The sequence below is a fragment of the Nilaparvata lugens genome, chromosome 3 (assembly GCF_014356525.2).
Source record: "Nilaparvata lugens isolate BPH chromosome 3, ASM1435652v1, whole genome shotgun sequence".
NCBI lineage: Eukaryota > Metazoa > Arthropoda > Insecta > Hemiptera > Delphacidae > Nilaparvata > Nilaparvata lugens.
The window spans coordinates 51,486,322-51,510,885 of record NC_052506.1 but is presented as its reverse complement, the minus strand read 5'-3'; the positions used below and the strand labels follow the sequence as shown (position 1 = coordinate 51,510,885).

General features: G+C 35.1%; 3 protein-coding genes across 3 annotated transcripts in view; 1 reads left to right on the top strand and 2 right to left on the bottom strand.

Annotated features, from left to right (window-relative positions):
* Positions 1-177: 177 nt before the first annotated feature.
* LOC111051381 (protein gamma response 1) lies at positions 178-21,485 on the top strand. Its single transcript, XM_022337895.2, has 8 exons — positions 178-673; positions 2,308-2,502; positions 2,923-3,176; positions 4,339-4,457; positions 8,804-9,118; positions 17,796-18,111; positions 19,106-19,214; positions 19,976-21,485. The coding sequence occupies exons 1-8, from the start codon at positions 502-504 to the stop codon at positions 20,017-20,019; spliced, it is 1,524 nt and encodes a 507-aa protein (XP_022193587.2). The 5' UTR covers positions 178-501; the 3' UTR covers positions 20,020-21,485.
* The window catches only part of LOC111051374 (SCF E3 ubiquitin ligase complex F-box protein grrA), a 19,003-nt gene continuing 15,002 nt past the window's right edge, over positions 20,564-24,564 (bottom strand). The window contains exons 5-7 of the mRNA XM_039423970.1: positions 23,958-24,138; positions 22,693-22,845; positions 20,564-20,984 (exon numbers count right to left, since the gene is read on the bottom strand). The gene's annotated coding sequence lies outside the window, so the exon portion shown is untranslated. The remainder of the gene's footprint in view (positions 20,985-22,692; positions 22,846-23,957; positions 24,139-24,564) is intronic.
* LOC111051554 overlaps positions 22,635-24,564 on the bottom strand; it is a 2,918-nt gene continuing 988 nt past the window's right edge. Inside the window, exons 2-3 of the mRNA XM_022338088.2 lie at positions 23,958-24,138; positions 22,635-22,845 (exon numbers count right to left, since the gene is read on the bottom strand). Of these exons, the coding sequence (XP_022193780.2) occupies positions 22,635-22,845; positions 23,958-24,138 (392 nt within the window). The remainder of the gene's footprint in view (positions 22,846-23,957; positions 24,139-24,564) is intronic.

The window sequence follows — 24,564 nt, the reverse complement described above, 5'->3', positions numbered from 1 at the left end:
TCTTGCGTAGAGAAAAAACCATCACGAAGCTATTAAATTGATTTTTTATATTATATCTCCAACTATAACCGCCCAATTTTTTCAAAATCCCAAGGTAAACCTTAAAAATTGATTGATGGACCGAAGAAATCATGTTGGCTTGTTGGTTTCCCGCTAAAAAACAAAAAAGTCAACAATGGAAAATTGGAATAGTATAGCTTTATGCTTTTGAGGTTATGTTTTTATGTTTGCAGTAATAACAGTGATTTTTAGCCTAATAATAATTAAATTGATAGAATCGTAGGCAGTTCAATCAAACACTGCTCAAAGTATTCCAATTATGAATAATTTCAATGAAAACTAACTATTTGTATTAGTGAAACAAGTTAGTAATCGCTAAATAGAAAACCGTCATTAATTTATTAAAACTTGTAACAGAATTAAGTTCTTTTATTTTATATCTAATAATTTTTTGTTTATCAGTGAAAACGGTCTTACATTTCTAAATTTGATAAAGTGAAAATGTCAACTGCTGAAAAAAATTCAACACCACACTTAGCACAAAAAGGTGATTACTTGAATGATGTATGGAATTCACTGTACAATCCGGAAATCAACAAACATATTGAAGAAGATAATTTAACAATAAAGGCCATCTTTATGCTTCTAGAAACGGCTTTAAAAAGTGTTAAATGTGAGTAACATATTAATTTACCTTTACTATACCATAAATTATTCTGCACGATAACTTTATGAATAGACAATCACTCCAGCTTTACTAAAGCTCATGTTAATTGTTTCTTGCCTCCATCCCTATCTATATATTTCACGTGGTTGCCTCTTTGAGTAATAACGTCAGATTTAGTTATTGATGTTGAAAACTTTCTTCAGTCTTTATTAGTCTTTCCTACTAATGAAGAGTACGTTTGGAGGCATACAAGTTGATGCTGAATGTAGGTAAGACTCAAAGATTGGTTTGTACACTGAGTCCCAGTCAGGCCATCAACACACACAATGTGTCTCTCCTTGGATTCACCATTGATCCAGAGTTAACCTGGGAATGCCATATTGAGGGTACCTGTAAGAGGCAGTCACGAGTCATCTAATTAACTTAGAAAGTTGTCACAGTTGTTGAGCAGACCCTACATGCTGTTAGTGTACCATGCTCTTTTCCATAGCATCCTGAACTATTTACTGCTGCTGTGGGTCACACTTCTGTATGTGGAGATGTGTTTGAGCTGCAAAAGAGGGCCACCCATATGATTTCTTCCAGTGGCTTCCTAGATCATTGTAGACCTCTCTTCTAGTCACCTTCCTCGTCACCAATACCAGCAAGGCCGGATAATTTGCCTCAAGGGTTATCACTTATTAATTTTAAAATTACAACTATACAGATGGCAGCATGAATTTAACAAGACCTTTCAAGTCATCCAGAAAATATTCCGGAATGGAATAAAATGGCTTTCTCCTAAGCCAACACTCAAGTCTTAAGTTGACTGCTGGTATGTTTAACCTCTTCAAATTCTCTGTCAGCTTTAGGTCACAAGCCACCTATTTGCTTGGTAAGTTGACACAGTTGTTGAGCAGACCCTACTTGCTGGTAGTGTACCATGCTCTTTTCCATAGCATTCTGAGCTATGGACTGCTGCTGTGAGGTCACACTTCTGCATGTGGAAATGTGTTTAAGCTGCAATTGAGGGTTATCCGTAATAATTTCCTTCCGTGGCTTCCTGGATCATTGTAGACCTATTCATATAATTCACAGGTGTAATGACAATCCACAGTCATTACATATATTTGTATGTTGTTGTGTTGCTAGCAAATCTTGGAATGTCCAGCACAAGGAGTGCCTTCCATCTCAACAACCCTAGAAGTCGAGGTCTTATAGATGTTATACATACTGCCGTTTGTCAAAGACCCGTAATGCAATTCCTTGCAGATCTTCAATGAGCTAACAATGGATTTGAAGAGGTTGAACTTACCAGCATTTAACTCAAGACTCAAGTGTTGGCTTAGGAGAAAGCTATTTTATTACATTCAGGATATTTCGTAGACGACTTGTTAGTTCTTGTTCAATCCATGCTGCCATCTCGATAGTAATGTACAAAATAATAAGTTATAACTCTTGACGCAACCTATCCGGCCTTGCTGTTATTGGTGAAGTGGAAGATAATTCTAATTTGTAGGAAGCTCTAACAAAACTCAAACCCAGTTTGTAAATGAGAGGACAAATATGAAAGTTTCTACATCATTGATAATAATTTTTCAAATTTCCTTCACAATGTTGTGAATAAATTACTAAAGATGTCCAAATTCAACTTTTTTCAGCCGTTGCAAAAGAGCTTAAGCAAGCAGAATATGAGAAGGAATCTCTGCGAAAATCTTTACAGACTATTAAAAGCGACAATGACATTCTGAAACAGACTGTTGATCAACCTTGTCGGCAATGTCCTGAACTACAGAAAAAGCTAACCGAACAAATAAAAAAGACAAAAGATTGCAAACGCAGTATACAATCTATATGTAAGTATACCCCATATCTTCCTTGTTACATGCTATACAACTGTAGCTGGATGTTGGATCTTAATGTGATGAATCTAATTGTGATGAATCCAGAAAATTTTCATTCTCTTCAGAGTTCTTTCTCCATTAATGCCTTTCTATTTTGTATTAAATTGAGGAGTTCTGTTTCTCAACAAGTTCAGCATACTGTGTTTGCAGTATTAATATGCTTAAGTTATAATATGGATAAGTGGAATAATTTAATTAAGTAATAAATTACTTAACTCATTAATAAATTACATAACCTAATTCGAAATTGCAAGTTCTCACAATAATAAATCAAGTCCATGTATTTAATCATTTTATTTTTTTTCGACTTATCAATTGGAGTTCAGTTTCTCATAATTTTCTAGTCTTAATAGTATGTTTAATTTCTTGCAGACACACTACTAAAGCCAAACATAGCCGATAATAATGGCGAAGATACTCAGAAGGCGCTGGTTGAAACGCAGACTGTCATGGGAAAGTACTTTGAAGAAGACAGTGACATTATACCTGAAACACCGGGCTGTTCAACCAAGACATCCATTAGACAAGCTAGTAAAAATGACCAGCAAAAAATCCAGTCTGAATTGAATAAAAGTCCTGTTAAACAGCAATCGACCACTTCAAACGAGAACGTCACCCCCAAAAAGGTACATTCTTCATGCATTTGATGCTATGTCATGCAATCAAAATAAAATCAATCAATTACAGTCAATTAAAATTAAATTACTATTCAATTTCAATTCAATTTATTTCACCAAAACACAGAAAACAGTACAAAGATGTGTAACAATCAGAAAAAAACAATAATTATTATTCTAAATATCTATATCAACTATCTGAAAAATACGGCTGGAGGTGAAGAACTACTGGCATAAGTGAAACACTTGTTCGCCAGTAGGAGTACTATATTATTGTCATTATTACAATCAATTGTAATATGATTTTTAAATGGAAAATATTTTAATTTTATGTTTTTGTAATGTATTGTATATGAAAATTTTTATATTTTTCACATTTGTAAAGTTTGTTTAATGATTTTGGCAATAAATATTTCTTTCTCTTTCTCTCTCTCTCTTTCAATATTGCAATATTATTTCAATAGTCCTCATAAAATTGTTATCAAAATTGATAAAAATCAATCTATGCTTCATAATTTTTATAATCGTATTATCAATCTTGCATAGAGATTATTCCGAATAAGTGTATGGATTGTATAGGTAAGTTTCTTCAATCTCAAAAATCTGAATACAAAGAATTTGAAACAGGCAAGAAACATAATTTTTGACAAATGATTGTTGTTTGATTGATAAAATAATAATTTTCATGTTTCATTGCAATCCATTTAGAATATCATCAATTAGAAATGCGCTTTTATCAAGTGAATTATCAAATCATCCCCAACTAATGTAGTAGAATCACAATCTTAACAAGTTTTGCAGGATATATTAAACACAAGCGGAGCTACAAAATACTAAAGCATTAACTGTTCTGTACGATCATCACAAGAAAGAATGGGTTTCCATTATATACATTCAGCATATATTTAATACTTATAGATTCTCCAAGTTCAAATCTTAGCACGTTTTGCAGGATATCTTAAACACAACCGGAGGTACAAAATACTAAAACGTTAACTGTTCTGTACGATTCATCACAGGAGAGAATGGGTTTCCATTATATAGATTCAGTATATATTTTATACTTATAGATTTTCCAAGTTCAAATAAACTTTTAATGTGTTTGAGATTATTGCTAGTTTTTCGTTATTAGCCTATGTATTCCTAATGTGACAATTTGTTTGTTCTGAAGGAAAGTATAAGGAAAAAGTCACCAGAGATGAGTCCGATCATAAAATCAGGAAAGCGAACAATCAAGTCTAGAGGGAGCCAGGAAGATAATTCACCTGATCAAAATCAAAAGAGAACAGAGTAAGTTGCATTATTTATTTGTGAAACCAAATTGCATTTTCGCCACATTGCACAGAAAGCAGCTGTTTTCCAGTCCCTACGTAGATCTGAAAGACCTTGTTTGCAGACGACTCTCGTCTGACGTCAGAAAAAGGTTTCTTTCCGACCTAAGCCAGAAAACGTACTCTTTCCAGCCGCTAACGTGGAAGTCCGTAGTTAATAAGTCATCCGCTAGATCCGGCAAGTGTCAACTTTCTTCATCTGAAGTTGCAATTATTTCAGTTCGAATTTCGAATCAAACTAATTCAGCATTCGCTTCGCAACCATTTTTATTCAATTATTTATTGTTGATTAGCGCATTCTGAATTTTCAAAAATGCTTGAAGATGATGACGCCCGTAATATTTCAAGTGAAATTTTAAAAGAATCTGAAATCCTGACTGCAAATCTTCTACCACTAAAATCAAGAGATAGATACGATAACTTAACGAGTATTCTTTATTTATTTTGTCAGCAATACCTGTAGTGTGGCGAAAAATATCGTTCGTACCACGGGCAAAAATGTTTTTTCGCCCCACTTGGATGTAATGAGCTGGTTTTCGTGCGTCATATGGAGGCCAAAATGTTTGTTTTCTGACCAGGCCGGTAAAAGTTTTACGGCCCTAGGGCTGTAAAATAACCTTGAAATCAGCTGATTCTGATTTGATGTGAACGTGTTTACAAAATGGTTTATGAAACGGAATCAGTTTATGCTCCTAGAATTGAATAAGTATTCTGCAATAAGATACTATCATTTTATTTGGATGAATAGAATACAGATAAGATATGTATTATAAACTATTCAAATTCGATTTTCAGAGTAGGATACAAATTGTAACCTAAACTTCCGAAGTCAACGACAACAAGTACTGTTGACGTTGACATTTAGATTGGCCAAATTTCAAGTGTGCTAAAACAGCTGATCAAAAAACTTTTCATTATTTGTGTTTATTATTCAAGAATCAAAACATTCATAATAATATCATCTTAATGTCATTTGGAAGAATAAAAAGTATAAACTCAACCTCTTACATAATTAGACATAATCTTTTAGGTTATTTAGACAAATCAGAATAAAAAATAAAAATACTTGGACAATTTCCTGATATTCAGATTACCTCAGATTTGCTAAAGCTATGACCTTCCTTTTTTGCTTTCGGAAGTGCCTAATAAACAATTATTCTCATATTTATATTGTTTTTTTTCTGTGTGGCGAAAAATAACGTTCTCACCATGGGCAAAAATGTTTTTCCGGCTCTCAATCTTTTCTAGTCCTCGGCCTACGGCCTCGGACTTGAAAACCGATTTCGAGCCGGAAAAGTCTCATTTTCGGCCCTAGGTGCGAAATATACTATTCCGGCTCTCAATCTTTTCTAGTCCGAGGCCTACGGCCTCGGACTTGAAAACCGATTTCGAGCCGGAAAAATCTCATTTTCTGCTCTAGGTGCGAAATATACTATTTCATGTGAATCATTTACCATTTTATTTTCCACTGATGCATTGTAATTTTAATCCAACCAACATATTTATATATGATTTTTTTATAGAACATTAGGGTCTGCTCATACAAAAATTGTCAATGTAAAACGTTTCTCAGTAAAACTATTCTGCGTAAAGAAACACAGAGCACCACTGGTTCTGTTCGAGTGAATAAGACTCCACCTTAGTTATTCATTATTGTTAGTGAACATAGTCTTCAACTCTTTAGTCTTCATAGTCATATGGCTTCAGCTCCTGTAGCTCTGTGGATCTCAATATAAAGCGGTAGATATAAATTTAACTATAATGCATTTTGGCCCAATTAACATAATTCTTAATACAAATTGAACCTACACAGAGTTGAGATCGCATACATTTGTTTCGGTTCAAACCGAGTGTAAATTGACTCAATATGACTGTCACATAGCTGGCACTTGTTTTGCAAATCTTTCAATATATTATATTATGGACGTAGAATCAATTGAACGCTGTTATCAGATATACTTTAGAATTATTGTTCCACGATGAAATAAAAGCACAATTAATCATGTTTTATTTCCTACTGGATGGTTTTATTCATAAAAAACTTTGTTTCAAGTCTCATCATCGTGAGTTTCAACACAATCTGCATTTGACGATGATGTCATGATAAATGTCAGTATTGTGTGGATGAAACTCTCTTCAGTAGAAAATAAAACATGTAATATTGTTTCTATTTCATCATGATCATTTACGTATAATAATTTATGGAATTAGAATTAAATAAATAGAAATAAACATTAACCATAATTTATAAAATAGAATTATAGTACAATTTAAAATTAATAAAATAAAACAAGAATACAAATTGTAACTTCTAGTTTCGGTGATCACACGATCGTCAGGTTATAAAAACAAATTTTCAATTTGTATTCTTAATTTATTAATTTTAAAGGGTACTATAATTCTATTTTATAAATACAAGAAAGTAGCCCTAAATTCATACATTTGAAAAAATTAACAATAATATACATATACGTAATAAGTATGTTTTATGTTGTTTTTGGATGGTTAATATGCACTGTGAAAATACCTTTGTTTATTTGAATCCTTTTTAATTTATCCTATTACATCCAATGAATAAATTTTATTATTTGTAAAATAACATCATAGTACTCGTAGTGTGCTAGTGACATATTGTTAGCTTCCAGAAAATTGAGCCTTACTTGATACTTGAATCCTTCGTCGTTAGCTGGGATGACCAGACAGACTGTGTCAAGGAAGACGAGGGGCATGTTCCCTCAGATTCTGGTGAGACCATGGACATCGTTGGAGAATAAAGGCTCATCCTCCAGCCCCGTCAGCGAATAGATGGACCGCTCTATCAGTCGCTCCTTTATCGTGCGTTTGAAAGCAATTTTTAAGCATTCTTAACAGACCTGGGGAGCTGATTGAACAATTTAAGAGCCGCTATGTGGAAGCTCCTTTGGGTCCCTGTCAGTCTGCTACGGGGTATATCCAAGTTCCCTGCACCTCGGGTTTGGTGAACATGTACGCTACTCCGTTTCTTCAGACTGTCCACTTTGTCTTTTACATATATTAATGAGCAATATATGTACTGGCTGAACATTGTCATAATTCTCAGTCTTCTGAACAGTGGCCTGCAATGTTCCAGGCGGTCCGAGAAGGTTATGATTCTGATTGCCTTTTTCTGAAGTAGTAGCACGTCCGATGCAGTCGAAGCATGCCCCCAAATCAAAATCACGTAGGTTATATGGCTGTGGAACTGTGATTGATAGGCTGTCAGCAAATAATCCATCGTCACCACATATCTCAGCTTTCTGAGCAGATGAAGCACTCTTGAAAGTTTTGTACAAATCTGGGTGATGTGTACATTCCATTTCAGCTTCCTGTCAATCCAGAATCCCAATAATTTCACTGGCACATTTTCAACATTCCCAGCTTCATTTTTTAATGAGCAAATGAGAGTTTGGGATTTGTCTTCATTGAGTTTCAGGCGATTTGTCAGGAACCATCCCTTTGCCTCACGGGTGAGAATTTCATTTCTTGCATTGACTTGGTTTATTGAATTTCCTCTTGACATAATTGTTGTGTCATCCGCGAATAGTATGGAGTCGGTAGCTGGTGTGAAGTCATTTGTTAGTAGTATGAACAGCAGTGGGCCCAGTACAGATCCCTGCGGAACTCCATGCTTTAAATCTCTGATCTGATAACTTGCTCCTCTTATTGAGACAAATTGTTTCCGGTTCTCAAGATAGCTGCTGATGGCCTTCAGGACTTGTCCACCAATCCCATACCCTTCCAGCTTACTGACAAGGATTTTGTGTGGAACACAGTCAAAAGCCTTACTTAGGTCAAAAAGTGTCAGGGCTAGTGTGTCACCTGTCTCAAAAGCATTTTGGATTTCATTTGTGAGGGCAATGAGGGCACTTGTTGTTGAGCGGTTACTCCTAAAGCCATGTTGAGCTTTGTTGAAAAGGTTGTTATTTTCAAAGTCTTCCACCAATTGTAAGTAGGTAAGTAAGTGTCAAGTAAGTTAAATTTAATTTGATAGATACGAGCAACCACTTGGACCCCTTGTTTGATAAAATAAACAGCTGTTTGAAAATGCCGTTGACAAATTTTACACCAGATGTCAGCACTGATTAGACTTACGCTTATACCTCTTGTATACTAGATTTTTACCACTTTCAGCTATCGATTAATGTAGCTAACTCAAAAAAATGAAAAATGTCACTTGGACCCCTTGTATTCTGACCCCTTCAAATAAGAAATCAAGTAGCCCTGAATATATACGTTTTTAGAAAAGAAATTTTACTTTAGAATCCCCTTGTCTTTTTTCATCGATAGGCCTCAAAATCGTTCACAAGGCCAATCCGGCACGAACGCGAAATTGGAGTGGAAACTGCGAGCAAACGACAGCGGCTCGGGTCATCATAGCAACAAGCAGAGCTCACTGAAGCAGGCGACTCTGTCGGTGAAGGCGCGACCGCGAGTGGAGACCAAACGCGACCTGTCGCTGATGAATGGCTTCAGCGGCGGCACTCTGCCGCGTCCGGCCGCGACTGACCACTGCGACAGTGACGACTGCATCGCCTCGAGTCCCGGCATCGAGCCGCATCGGCTCTCTGGATTGAGTCTCAGCAAGAAGCGGCCTAGATCCAGGTGGCGTATTGTCACTTCACAATCATTCTTATCTTTATTGATATAGATAAAATTAGGATACTTTCATTTGTTACGCATCTTGTCAGTTTAAACAAGAAGTGACCTAGATCAAGGTACACCATCTCATCTGTCACTTGAACAATTCTTATATTTTTTCTATGAAAATCGAAGAATGGTTCTATCTATCAGGGTTTCTTCAACAATGTCGAAATACAATTAATGAACATGTTGATACGATTTGCATTCTAATGCTCCCGCTGAATATTGGATTCGTTTTATTTTTCCCCACCGCTACTTTTTGGAAGTGGTCTCCCTTATCTTAGGCCAATTGAGGCCTAGCCGGCTGTTGCCCGGGGTTCGCCTGCCGGAGTTGCCTGGATCAGTCGTAATCAGACCTCCGTAGAGTGCAGATCGTAGCGAATAATTAGTGTAGAGTAGTATTAGTAGTGAAAGTGGAACAAGTGGTGTCAACACCAACAACCAGCAGTCTACTCAGCAGTTTTTCATAGTGAAAACTACTCAACGTTTTTTTCTGAGTTAAAAGTGTGTCACCAAATTTTTCGTTTGAACGTTGCTCTCTTTAAAAATTAGGTTCTGCTTCTTCAAAAACAACGATCAAACTATCAATAAATTATGGTGTTTTGGATCTATCAGCCTTAAGATGATCCATTCGCCAATAAAACTACCACCATTCGCGCAGCTCGAATACGAGGAAGAGGAGGAAAAGGATGAAATGAATATGCCTCCCGAATTGCCACCGAAAAGTAAAAACGATAGCGGAATACGTTTCGAGGTACTTTCTCTTAAAATTATACAAGAGAAATTTCTAAAATGGGGGAGTGATATTATCGTGAAAAAAAAAGTATCCAGAAAGGACTATGATTCGTTTTTAAATGTGTGCAATGAACTTAACATCAGTATCGAAAGAATAGACGTTAAGCAAAATATTCAAGAAAACAACGCGGAAATGTTTGGAAAAATTCACACTCTGGAGCAGAGTGTGAATAAACTAGCAAGTGAAGTTGCAAAAAGCCACAACAAGCCGATCTCATTTGCTGAAGCCGTGCAACTGCCAAAGAAGAGGACCACACCTTCTACATTATCGAGTGCCGCCTCCACTGCTGCAGCCAGGGAGTCTCCGCCCCGGACCAAGAAGCTGTCACCCAAGGAGAATGTGATCATCCTGAAGCCAGCAAAAATAAATGGAACGGAAAAGGAACAAAGCGGAAAAATTCGAGAAACAATAAAAAAGAACATCACCCGTGAACAAAATTAGAACATTAAAAAAGCCGTTGATGTCCGTGGTGGAGGTGTGCTGTTGGTGCCTCACCCAAGGGCCAATAAAGAAAATGTTTTGGGTGATAAGGTCCTGCAACATCCAAACATAAAGGTAAGCGAGCCACAATCCAAATTGCCAAGAATAATACTGTATCACGTCGCTGCAGATATAACTGCTGCTGAATTGGCAAACGATGTGTTTGAGAGAAATCTCGAGTCATCGTCATTGAGTAGGGAAAATTTCTTGAAAAACTTCAGGCCGATTTTTAAAATAGGACCGAAAAACAAAAACACCGTGCACTGGGTAGTGGAGTGCACTGGTGAATTAAGAAAAGAATTTATTAACAAATCGCGGATTGGTATTGATTGGAGAGTGTGCCGAGTTGGAGACTATGTTGCCGTCTCTCGTTGCTTCAAGTGCCAAAAAATTGGACATATCAGTAAACATTGCACTCAAGCACAAAACACCTGTGCTCACTGTTCCACTACAGGACATGATGTTAAAGAGTGCCCTAATAGAGACAAAAAGCCTTCATGTTTAAATTGCCGCAATGATAGAAAAGCTTTCTAACACAAAGTAGGTGACAGAGAGTGCCCTTCCTATCAAAAAGCGCTACAACAAATAATTGATAGAACTGATTATGGAATCTGAAAGAAAAATATTTAATATACTGAGCATAAATAAAAATAATAGTGATAGCAAAATCAAGCAATCAACCCAACACAAAATGATTACTTTAAATTCCATCCTTAACAAAATTGATAGTTTCTACGTAACAACTAATACTGATAAAAGTAAGATAAGTCTAGTTTATAATTTTGGTGAGAGGGTTGATGTTATGATATCTTTTACAAAAATAGGAAATAATATTAAAACATCCAAAGGTCTCTCTCTGCTTAGAAATAAAAAATATTTCTCTCTTGAAGAATGGAATCACCTGAATGTGTTACTGGATTCAAATTGTATACGAGTTTTGTTTTCTGATAAGAACATTCCTATTTTCATATTAAATGATGGTGAAAATGGGATACTTATTGATCTTTTGAATAGAATAAATGATTGGAGTAAATTCAATTACCCTTTGATTGTAGGAATTGATTCTTTTAACAATCTGGATGAAACTTATTTTGATATTCCTTCCACTGAACTCTTGAGTACTGTCATAGGAGCTAGAGATTTGAAGTTTATTTTTTATTATCGAGATTATTGTGAAATCAATTTTCTTAATATACCTAAGCTATCTAATAGTCCGGGAGTTGGGTACCCTGTGGGATTCTTCGAAGGTAATAATAAACGTGAAGCATTCATAAACTCTATGATTGAATTACGGACCCTACTTCAAAACACTGATAACGAAAATGCTAAAATATATAAAAATAAAACTTTCAGGTATTTAACAACCAGTCTGGTAGATGATGCTGTGGACAAACTAATTAAGAAACTTAAATTCATAGATAGTGAGGGGCTTGTTAAATGGAACAAGGAAAAGAGAAGTGGACCTAATGATATAAGTTATGAGTGACACTTAAGAAGTTCTTAATATTTTAGAAACAGAAAATGAAACAGATGTAATCGACGATTATTTGAACTATCACTTTCACGAAGACAGAAATAAGGATGCTGAGTGTTTCAATATTATGTCTATGAATATACGTAGTTTGAATGCTAATTTCGATCAGTTTATTTGCTGTCTCAATGAATTGAAAACTGATATTCACATTATAATATTAACTGAAACCTGGTTGCCTGCAGATATGCCGTTCATTTTCAACATTCCTGGATATACGGCAATAAATAAGTACACTAAACTGAATAAATGTGATGGATTATGCATGTACATAAAAGATTGCATAAGATTCAATGAAGTTTCACTCGATATTACTGATGCCAATGTAGTTAGTGCTGACTTAAGAATTGATGATTTTATTGTGAAGGTGATTGGGGTTTATAGATCACCAAGTAATCAAAATATTGATAATTTTCTTAATAGTCTGAGTAATGAAATCAGTAAAATTCCTAAAATAATGGAGAAACTAATAAAGTCAAGAGTTGTTTCTTTCTTGAATCTTAACAAAATAATCAACAAGAACCAATTCGGTTTCCAAAATGGTAAAAGTACATCTGACGCTCTGATAAAGTTCATCAATACTTTATCTGATAAAATAAACTCCAATAAGAAAACTATTGCGATCTTCCTGGATATACGCAAAGCTTTTGATACAATACCTCATAATACTCTGTTCAATAAACTGGAGTCCTATGGTTTCAGAGGAGTCTCGCTTGAATTGTTCAAAAGCTATCTGAGTAATAGAACCCAGTCCCTAACCATAAATGATCAATCTAGTGAAACTAACTTAACTTCTTATGGTCTTCCACAAGGTACTGTACTTTCTCCCATCCTTTTCATACTCTATGTAAATGACTTTTTAAATTTAAGACTTCTAAACTCAACTGTGATATCCTTTGCAGATGATACTGCAGCTATTTTTCACGGTAATTCATGGAACGAAGTTCATACCATAGCTGAAAATAATATGCTTTTAATTAAGAAGTGGTTAGATAAGAATACCTTAAGTTTAAATATTGAAAAAACTAATTACATAACTTTCTCTGCAAATAGAGTAGGACAGCCTAACGAGAATCAAGATTTGAGACTCCATTCTCAGTGCAATTTAAACTTGGGTAATTGTGATTGTCCCACCATTAAAAAAGTCAATAATACTAAGTATTTGGGAATTATAATTGATGGAAACCTTAAATGGGATGTTCATATTAAATACATATGTAGAAAAATTAGATATTTATCTTTTAAATTTTACCAAGTTAACAGATTTCTTAATAAGAACCACCTGAAAATTATGTATCATGCTCTAGTCGAGTCAATTCTGCAGTATGGCATAGTTGTTTGGGGAGGCTGTTTCAACTGTCATATTGCTGAATTATTTGTAGCACAAAAACTGATAATTAAAACTATATTAAGCAAACCCAGGCTCTATCCAACGGATATGGTTTTTAGTGATTTTGAGGTCATGACTATACGTCAACTATACATAAAAACCGTGATTGAGTACTTAATAAAATATAGATCCGATTTTCCTCTCACAATAAACTCTACTCTTAATTATTATAATCTAAGGGCCACTGCTAACAAATATGTAACCTATAACACTAATATTGAATGTATAAGGAGGCAATTAATTTACATAGGTACTAAAATAATAAACCTCATTCCAAATCACTTTCTCATGGACAATAAGATCAGCGGAAAAATTAAACTGGATATAAAAAACTGGACATACAGTAATTTCTTCTTCCATTTAGATAATATATGACTCGAGATTTCTGCTCCAGCATTGTTTTTTCATTTTTCAGTGGACTCGCTTACCTTTATTTTGAGTACCTATTCCTCTGTTTTCTTCCTTTCCCCCATTTCTCCCTTCCTTTTTTTTCCTCATTACTTCTCTTCTCTTCTTTGCCTGCCTATTACATGGGAAACCATAGTTGGCTAGGTACCTTCCTCTCTTTTTTTTCTCTTCTCCAACACACCCAAACACTAAGCCCATTGTTTTTTTATATTTGTAACATTTTATTGTGTTTTATTTGTTTCGTAGATCTTTGTAATTTTGTTTTGTCTTGTTTTGTGTGTTTTTAATAAATAAATTGAAAAAAAAATTGAAATCGATTACAGCTTAGTGTTTGCAAAACTGTTGTTCGGAAAGCAACTCTCGTGTATCGTTCTGATTTGGTATTGGAGCCATTCGTCTAAAAATCCAGCCTTTTGAATTCCTTTTCGTGAAATAATTGTCTTATGTTTCCAGGAGAAAATTCGTTCTCCAAAATAAAAGTTCGTATCATTTAATAATGAAGTGATCACCATTTAAGTATCGTACAGAAACTGTTTGCCAAACATACCTAGTATTTCATCTATTAGATTTGAAAGTATACTAAGACAAATTATATCTCATCAGAAAAATGGTGCTTTGATACAATGTTCAAATTGTGAAGAAGAAAAGTATACTATGTTTTGCTGTTTAGAAAATCCTGTCATCTCCTAAATCGTATCTTCATCTCTGACCACCCCACCTTCCGTACGAGACTGCAATAATAAGTAGTATTGCAGTCTGGTATAGTATTTGGTGAGTCAATTCTTTCATTTTCTGCATGTTGTGTGTTGTTAGTGCAGGATTTATGAAGAGATATTTTTCAATTGTTTTCCATTAATACAATCCGCTAATACTGTATATCAGTTCATATTTGAACCAGAAATAAATTCGTTAAAGACCTACTGAGCCCCTCCAGAACAAAATATTGAATCTCAATTATGAAAATCTATTTTTAAACATATAAAAATATTTTTTCCTGACAAATAAGTTATAATTTATTACTTTAATCAATAATGAACAGTTAATATTACATCAGATATAGCGGTTTCAGCTAGCTAACCAAGAAATTGGAAAGAACTAATTATGATTTCTTTCTAGTTACCGTATGTAATAATATCACTAATCTAAACCTATACGGGGAAGTGCAGCTCGCTTTGTTCTAATTTGCCACTCAACCATTCAATACTCAATACAACATATCTCGCTAACAATCCAAGCAGCCCAATACTATCAAACAAGTCTAAGTAGTTCTGTAAAAACCGTGAGATGGCATGACCTAAATTTTTCATATTATTGTCCAAATTAAGTATTTTTCAAATACAAATTAAATCTGCACATATAGCAACTGTCTTTTAGCCCTATTTGCATTTAATGTGGTCCAATAAAATGTTTCCAGTTATTTTTATTAGTTTTGAAAAGTCTTTAGATTTATAAGGATTGCATTGTGTTGAATTTCTTCAAAGTAAGTTATTTTCGCCTTTTAAAAAAATATATTTTTTAAATTCCCATGATACAGATTTAAATTTATTTTAATTAAAAATAATATATAAAATTTAAAGATGTAAGCATGTAAATATATTGATTGAAAAAAGTTATTGAAAAAAGAAAGCAATTACAATAACATATATGTGAATAATTGAAATAAACCTACATTATCTTTCTTCTTTTCTTCTCTTCTCTTCTCTGTCTCTCCCCACTATGCCTTTACAGCGTTGGGGTAGCCTCGACCCAGTTCTTCCATACCCGTCTGTCCATCGCCATTCTTCTCATCTCCGGAACAGTCTTCCCCTCTTCTCCTTCCAATCTCCTCAATTCTGTCCTCATATGAGTACCTCGGTCGTCCTACAGTTCTCCTTCCCTGAACTATCACATTCACAAACTGTTTCGCTTTTCTACTGTCATCCATCCGCTGTATATGTCCATACCATTTAAACTGCATCATTTCTATCCTCATACATTCATCTCTCATGCCAACTTCCTCTCTTATTCTGGTGTTTCGTATTCTATCCCTTTTTGTCTTCCCCAATGTTTTTCTATGACATTTCATTTCCACCGTTCTTATTTTATTTTCATGGCATGATCTCATGGGCCAGCTTTCACTCCCGTACAGTAAGATTGGCTCAATTATTGATCTGTATACGTGGTTCTTTATCCTCTTACTGATCTCTTTCTTACCAAATATACAGTCTTTGACGGAATAGTAAGCCAGTGAACCTTTCCTTACCCTGTTCAGCACCTCAACGTCTATTTTTCCATCCTCAGAGAACCACGCACCCAAATACTCATATTTCGACACCTGGTCAAGCACCTCTCCGTCAACCCTAATTTCCACATTCTCTCTTCCACCTTTGAGACCACCATCACTTTGCTCTTCCTTACATTGAGAACCATTCCTTTTCCTTTCAGTTCTTCTGACCATTCCGTCACAGCTTGCTGGAGTTTTTCTGAAGACTCAAGAGATCAAAACAATATCGTCAGCATATAGGAGGGCTCTTGTACCAATTGGCCTCATATTCCAATATCCTACTACCATGTTCTGTGTCCTCCTCTTGCATATCTTGTCTATATCATCCATCACTAAGATGAATAGGAGAGGACTGAGGCTGTCTCCCTGTTTCACACCCTTCTCCATTTGAAATGCTCTTGGTACATCTCCTCCAATTCGTACTTTGGCTGACATTCCTTCATTTACACTTCTGATGGCTTTCACAAGTTTGGGAGGTACTCTTCTATTACTCAACACCTTCCATATCCACTTCCTTGGAATTGTGTCGAATGCAGCCCTCAGATCCAGAAAAGCCAAGTAAACATTCTTCCCTCTCTCAATGAATTTCGAGCATATATTTCGGAGAGATGAATAATATGCTCCTGGGTCTGCCTACCTGGTCTGAACGCTGCTTGTCCCTCTTCCATATCCTGTTCCACCACCCTGCGTAAGCGTTTCTCCAGAATGACTGTGTAAAGCTTCATACCCAGCTGAGACAAACATACAGCTCTATAGTTTTCACAGTCTGAAGTGCAGCCTTTTTTGTGGAGAGGAATGATAATGTTTTCCTTCCATTGTGAAGGAACTCTTTCTTGATGCCATATTAAATTCAACAAAATCAGCAGTTTCCCTGTCAGTATATCCCCTCCCCATTTCATCAATTCTGGAGCAATCCCATCGCCCCCTGCTGCCTTACCGACCTTCATTTTCTTCAAAGATTCTTCAACCTCATCTCTGGTAATATCTGATGTAATCCCCTCAATTTCGTCTAGCATAGGCATATCTTCATTCTGATCATTTTCTTCATCCACATGCTCATTATTCTCCCGGAATTTAACTTCATAGGATCTTCTCCATCTCTCCAATACTTCATCCATCTGTGACACCAATCTTCCATCTTCAGTAGGTCCATAAACTTGAATTATGCTAATTTTTTTCCAGGTCTAGATCCACTCTAATTATTCTAGGACTTATTGCTTTCCAGCTTCTGACTCTTGTGTTGGTACCTCCATCCACTACAATCGCCACTCCACCACATGCCCTTCTTCCTTCTACCATTCCTGAGTATCTCATTACAAAATCATTATCCAAATCACTCTCTTCCACTCCCCTTCTTCTCGTCTCACAAATCCCCAAGACCTTCATCTTATATCTCTTAATTTCTTCCACCATCTCCACCTCCTTTCCTGTAAGCGTTCTTACGTTCCATGTCCCGAATTTGATAAAGTGGCTTGTCCGTTTATTAATCCGTAAATTCCTGTCCCGTCCGAGGCTAGTTGTAGTACTTTGAATCCGATGTAAACCGACGTGTGGGGGATTAGCCCAACGACGTCTTCTTTGGAGCACTTCTCCGTCTGACTCCTATCCTTCGACCTGTCTGTCTATTACACTACCGCCGGTATAGCTCTCCGGGTCACGGGAGTACACAAGCCCCTCCACCACGAGCAGATCTTGTGCTCCCCAGGAGTGGCATTAACTTTCTGATATCTGAATTTGTAGACAGTGTCTGATTCCTGAATTCTATTCCAGCAAAGAAGACGAAGATAATAAGTCTACTGATGACCAAATACCAATCGTAATGACATTGGATGAGACTCATTTCGCGCCACTGGCTGCAAGCACATGCAACGTCGAGCAGGAGGAGAAAAAACCGAAACGAAACCCATCTTCCAATCCAAACTCGAAGAATCAGTTCAAATCAGAACCATCAAACCCGTTACCAACCTCGAATTCGAGAAAAGAACAACCTACGACCAAAACCGAGTTCAAGTATGAACGAGGAGCTGTGAAAAAGAAATCGGAAAGATTGAAGCTGGATGGGTGGTCATGTGACGATTGTGAAAAGGTATGTGCTTTATTACTTATATAGGCTAGAATAATTTTCCTTAATTTTCATATTCGGTATATATTTGTTCCTCCAAAACATAAAAATTGACTGTAAAAAATTGACAGCTCTTATAGAAAAAATTATTTCGGTTATAAAACCACCGTTTGGACAATTTTTCAAAATCAGGAAGTTTCTGTTTGTCTCTTGTTTACTATTTGATTCTATTGATTGATTGATTTCCTAAATAAATAATTATAATCTTCTGAACACTGTACACTTTAACTGAATGTTGTATTCAAAAGAAGTGCTAGATCATTTCCTTCAATTCGAAAAGCGTATTAATTTTCTTCTATTTTAAATCTTCCACAAATTGAAATTAATACCCAATTTCACGGTTCTTGAAATTCGCGCTGTATAGAGTAGAGAGATTTGATGTAGCCTATACAGTATCCAAAATCTTGGGTTCATCCAAGTTTGACTCGTGAACTCTTTCTTTTCGATCTGGTTTTATTAAGAATACAGTAAATGATGAGCATTCAGTCATGCAATAAAATGTTGTCTTAACGGCGGTCGCAATATAACATTTATTTTATATCTACTTTTTGACCATCCTCTTCTCCGCCACAACATTCCCCCCCAATTCCTCTGTCCGATCACCTAGCTCCAGTCCTCCTCTCCTCCAGCCCTCCAGCTCACCGGCTTCTGCGAACCGTCACACCGTTTCCCCCATCGAGTTTTTCTTGTGCTGGATGAATTCCGATTATCGCCTACAGATAGACTGCTCACCGTGTGATTCAGAAAGCCAACCCTGTTCTAGTGTAACATGCGCAGCCTTTCACTGGAGCAAGTTATCTATATTGTAATTCACGGGGAAGTGAGAACCTACTGTGTAACAAAAGATTTACAATCAGATAAAACAATTTTTATGAAACTAGGAAAGCACAAGCGTTTTTGAATACTTTTGGAATACTGTATCTGAAAAACTAAAAATAATTCTACCGTCCTGTTCCAGTACTATGCAACAATGGAGCAAGCCGGTATGAATACTTCGCAGATCAAGAGAACTATGAACAAGTGCTCGAGGCATCGAAATCAATTCCAGAGACCATCAACACCGCCTGGTTAGTTCACTTCTGTTCCTTGTGTTTTAAAACGTATTTCAATATACAGAACAAAAAAAAAATTTCAGACTACAAAAATATTACCGATTTTTTGTTTTATTATTGCGGATGATGCCCATATAAGCTTTTTGCTTTTGCGTGGGTAATGGGAAGAGCGAGTGTTAAGTATGAAATGATCAAACGTCTATGCCTATTCGATTGGATTCGGCGGGATTCGAACCCGCGACCAGGTAGGACTCGCAGACTGAAAGGTGCAACGCCTTAGTCAACTCGACTATCCGACAGGTAAATAAATTTAAAACTACAGGATAAAATTTAAATTTTCTGAATCTTTCAGAGACTATCAACTCCGCCTGCTTAGTTCACTGATTTCCGCCTGGTTTTTGGGTTTTAAACCCAATTTTAATCTACAGAATATGAGAAACTCAGGAACTAGTTAGTGACTTATTTGAATATTAAAATGACCAGATTTTATGTAAAACCTGTCAAAAAAATGAAAGCAGCTTATGACTTTCAATTGAAAAAGCTTGTAACTTTCACTTGATACGACGTCTTTAACGTGTGAAGATTTCTTTCTATTTTAAACTTTGTTTATTATTCATTCTTTTCATTAGTCGTTTTTATTTTTCTGGAATGGTTGGCATAGTGATAGATGGCCTACTTATCCATGAACATTAAAAGAGCCTCATTCCCAAGAAGATGAAAGTTTTCTATCCTATAACTTTATAATAAGCATCCAAAATAAGCTTTTCTTTTTTCAGATTTTTGGAATCCAAAGTTCGACACTAGTGATGAGGACGATTGACTCGAGATTTCCATGTGAACAAATTGGTGCTCAAAACGAAATACTTAGAGAATGTTCATTCCTAGAAACTGGCGAACGCATGTGATTAGATATCATTGAATTGTTCATGTATTTTAATAGGGCTACTTGAAATATCAATTACAGAGAATTACTAGTAATCTTATTTAACACGACTAGTTTTTGATATTTGTTAATTCCGAGAATTGTCCGACACTAGTCGTGTTTGAATTAATAAAATAGAAAAGGGTGCTAGTAATTCTTTGTAATTAATCATTAAATTGAATTGATGAGATAGGCCTAGTGATTCTGTGGAAGTTTGCGGATTAACTATAGACAAATTTTGTAAATTTAGCTATAAGTGATATACTATTGAATTATCATTGTTAATGCCTTTTTTAATTTTCTCAATATTTTTGTTGATTTTTATTTATATAAATATTCTTCCTGATTTCATGGGTTTCATTTCCTCAGTTATTCTCAGACATAAATGTATACTGCAACGGAACAAATTTACTAAAATTTTTAATTGAAAAAAAACGAAATATTTCAGTTCGGTAAAAAAGTTGTATTTTTGTACAAAATGGAATAAGGGTAGTACAAAACTTCAAATTACAGAAATAATTGGGAAATAATACTATGTAATTGAATACAAAATTCGCCCAGGACGTAAGTTACATTGGCTTTAAATGCTCTACTTATTTTTCAAATCTTCAAGTAATTTAATTGATTGTTTTACTTTAGTCTGTGATCCTTCAGTGTCATTCGGTGTTTATTTGACTTTTCCATTTGAAGGTACAACTGCCATGCATACTAAATTTTCCTTCTCTATGAAAATTGTATACTGTTCATCAGAATTCCTGTAGAGGCCGTGAGGTTTACTTTTCCAAGCCACAGGTGAATCCATAAACCCTTGAACGGTTAAGCTTACCCAGGATTTTCCCGTGAGTCTTTCTGCTGAATAAAGCCTGTAAAAAAGCAAAAGAAACTTAATTGAAAGATAATTCAGCTTTATCAATTTAACTTGCTTTATTATGGCTAAATTATTTTGATTGTGAACAAGCTATGTTTAAAATGTGTCTTTTCATTTTTTAACTGTGAATGCTATTGTGATTTCTTTAGCTTGATATTTTCCATTTTTTAAGGTTTGTTTCCAATTTTTTTTCAATGATTAATCAAGTTCAATACTTTACTTTCCTAAATAACAATTTGAATAACAAATTTCAATAAGCTTAGAGAAAAATATAGTTATTAGGAATGTAAATTTTCGTGATAATCATATTATATAAGATCTGGAAACATAACCTGATTTTGACTTTATCAACTATCAAAATTCAAGAGAGAAACAGTTATATGGTAATCCTGTTTATTCTCTCTCAATCATGACTTGATAATGTGTATTTGTGAATGAATGAATGAATTAATAAATAAATAATCGAGTGAGTCTGTCAACATTATGTTTTTCAACTGAACGACACTATTATTCTACTTTAACCAGACTTCCATTAGTAGGACGTTTCATCAAAATAGATCTTCGTGTGCAGGTTCGTAAAGAAAGCAACATACTCAGTCTTTACTAATAAAAAGCAGTTGGTTCAAGAAATCAAACTCTTGATTATAAACAAATATGACAAATATTTTACATTTTCACAATTTTTGTCTTTCCTGCGGTACAGTCATCATGAACTTTGGCCTCCGTCACCAAGCCTCTCCACCAATCTCTATCCTCTACCATAGCTTTTCATCCTCTCCTACCCTTGATGCGCAAGTCCTCCGTCACGTTATCCACCATCTTTTTCATGATATGCCGTGTCTTCTTCTTGAAAACAACCTCTTATTGTGAACAACTTTTGGCGCCGTGCGAAGTACTAAATACACAGGAAGGCAAAGGCAAGGAGAATGACACACTTCAGCCGGCCGGCGAAAAACCGGACCGGTGAGAAAATCAGCCGGAGGCACTCACAGCTATCCTCCACTTCGCCGGACGGCTGTTTCGCCGGTTCTCCGACTGTTTCGCCGACCGGCAGATAGGAGGGCATTGTACATATATAAACACACGGTACGGCAAACAGTCGACTGGCCCTGCCCCTACATCTACCACTTCTTCAGTCATTCACACGTAGTTCACCCCTCAAAGTGGATGTGTTGTAGATTTGTTCAGCATTTGGAGGAAAGAGAGAAAACCCTATATAGCAAGCTCATTCATAATTCGGTTCAAATTATCTTTTAACGCCATTTAAAACGGTAACTTCCGATTAGATGAATAAAAAAGTAAGAACAAAATTGTGCCACAATTGACTTGTCAGAAACAATGTTAAATAATTTTAAAGTATTTTATTCAGTAAAATTTGTAAAAATTAATAACACTATTTTAACGAGAAGCTCACAAACTGAATTGATGGTTTACTGTTATTTCCAATCAATACAATATTTACAATACACTTTCTAAAACAACTATAAAACGAAGATCTGTTGTTAAATTTGAAATTATTTCTTTGTTCTTAACAGTACCTTATCATAAACACGACTGAGAACCTCTAGGTACATTAGAAATATTCGGTTATTATTGGTGCCGTGTCCGGCGACCGTCGAACGGCAGTTGCATTGTGTTCTGCTATTCAACCGGCGCCGGATCCGGGGAAACAGCCGGTCCGACAGTTTTCATTCAAGACCCACCTCAGTCTTTTGAAAAGATCCAATATTTTTTTCCTAGTGAAAAATCCAGTCCATTGGAATAGAACCGTCTTTTCAGATTTCGTGCAATCGTTGGGAGCAGCATAGGAGCTCAAGTATTCCGACGTTTCTACTGATGTAAATGAGTTGTCTTTCCTGAAATATCAAATACAAACTGTTTAATGACATCCAATGTTTGGATTACAAAACAATTAAAAATCGAAGTAGTATTCAGTTAGTAGACAGAGATGGTCTAATTACTTGGAATATATAGATTAATAGTAGCCTACTATATTTTATTACAATATATTTAGCGTTCGGTCACCAATATGTTGAAAATGCATGCAGGTAGATCTTACATAATGAATTCATCTTTTGTGTCCCTACACTACAGCTAAATTCTAAATTATTTTAATTTCTGTAAGAATATTGGTTAAATACACTGACGGATAATATGAAAACTTCTATCTCTATTATCTGAAAAAAAATGAAAATGTTTTTTTGGCAGAAATATAAAATTACAACATCTTAGAAATACATAATAAAAGCAATACAAATTTTACAACATGAGAAAATACTATTACAAAATAAAATGCAATGCCAATTGAGTATTTGCATCTCGAGGTACTAAACCTGTTTGAGATGGTGATATAAAATTAATTACAAAACTATAGCGCTAAAATGTAGTTACTGAGGCCGACAGTCGCATATGAAGTGACACATATTACATAACAGTATCGATGATTTATCAATTTTAGCTTTGAAATATATTGTACAATATGATATCCAAGTCTACACGAGAATTCTAAAAAAGTATCTATATTCTCACATTCCATTACAAATCTCTTGACATCTCTCAAAAACATTGATCGTATCTTGCACTGCCTTATCTCCAAGGGCAGCAGGTTGTAGAACTTTGGAGCCAAATAAGAAAAAAATATCTTGATCAATATTTTGAAGAATTGTATTCAAATTTCTTAATTCCTGTTCAGTGTTGTAAAAATATAGCCAATAAAGTTTATTCAGTTATAAAACAAACATTTAAGAAAAAACAAATTACAAAAAATGGTTTAAACTTCAAAAAATAATTCCAAATTATTTTATTCTCAATTGGTTTCTTAATTTTTGAATTTTGCGTTGGTAAGGCTAACAAGTTTTGATACATGTAAAAAAGAAACAATTAGAATGTTCCAACTCATTGATAACCAAAAAAGTAATTTGACCATTTTTGGAAATTATTAACTGATCCCATTTACAAGGTACAGTACCTGAAAACACCGAGGCTGTGAGCACCAAGCCATTCCAACAGTTCTTGTTGTGGCGTCTCTCCGAGTTCAGGTACAGGAATGCCTTTATCAACTCTGTACTTGAAATGTGGCTCACACTGTTGCACTGTATAACCCTTATCACTAAAATACTTCGCTATCGTTGATGGGCAAATTTTCTCATCTGAAAACAAAACATGAGCAACCTTACTATCTCTTAAGCAATCAAGGTATTTTAAATTCCAATAAGATAAATCCATCAGGTAGCACAAATTGATTGGGTTTAGGAGAATATAAGTTCTAAGGAATGAATAAAACATAGAGAATCTAATTTATAGTAAGGCCACACAGAGAGCGATCTGTAATCCGAATTCATTAGGAGGATATAATCATAGAGGAACAATAGTATAAGTTACGCTAATGTTTCTTTCATTCTTGTAATAACTTACGCTATTGTTTCTCTATGATATAATTAAGTTCTCTCTGTGTGGCCGAGCACTTCGATTTAACTTCAACTGTTTTGTTTATTATTCTACTATTGTTCACAAAATAGAATTTATCGTACTAATAGAAATTGAAGCAAATATTGTAGTAGGTAATGGACTAACAA

Coding starts and splice junctions, on each gene's coding strand:
- LOC111051381 (XM_022337895.2), top strand. CDS start 502: ATGTCAACTGCTGAAAAAAATTCAACACCACACTTAGCACAAAAAGGT. Junction 4,458..8,803: donor CAAAATCAAAAGAGAACAGA/GTAAGTTGCATT, acceptor TTTCATCGATAG/GCCTCAAAATCGTTCACAAG. Junction 9,119..17,795: donor AAGAAGCGGCCTAGATCCAG/GTGGCGTATTGT, acceptor ATTCTATTCCAG/CAAAGAAGACGAAGATAATA.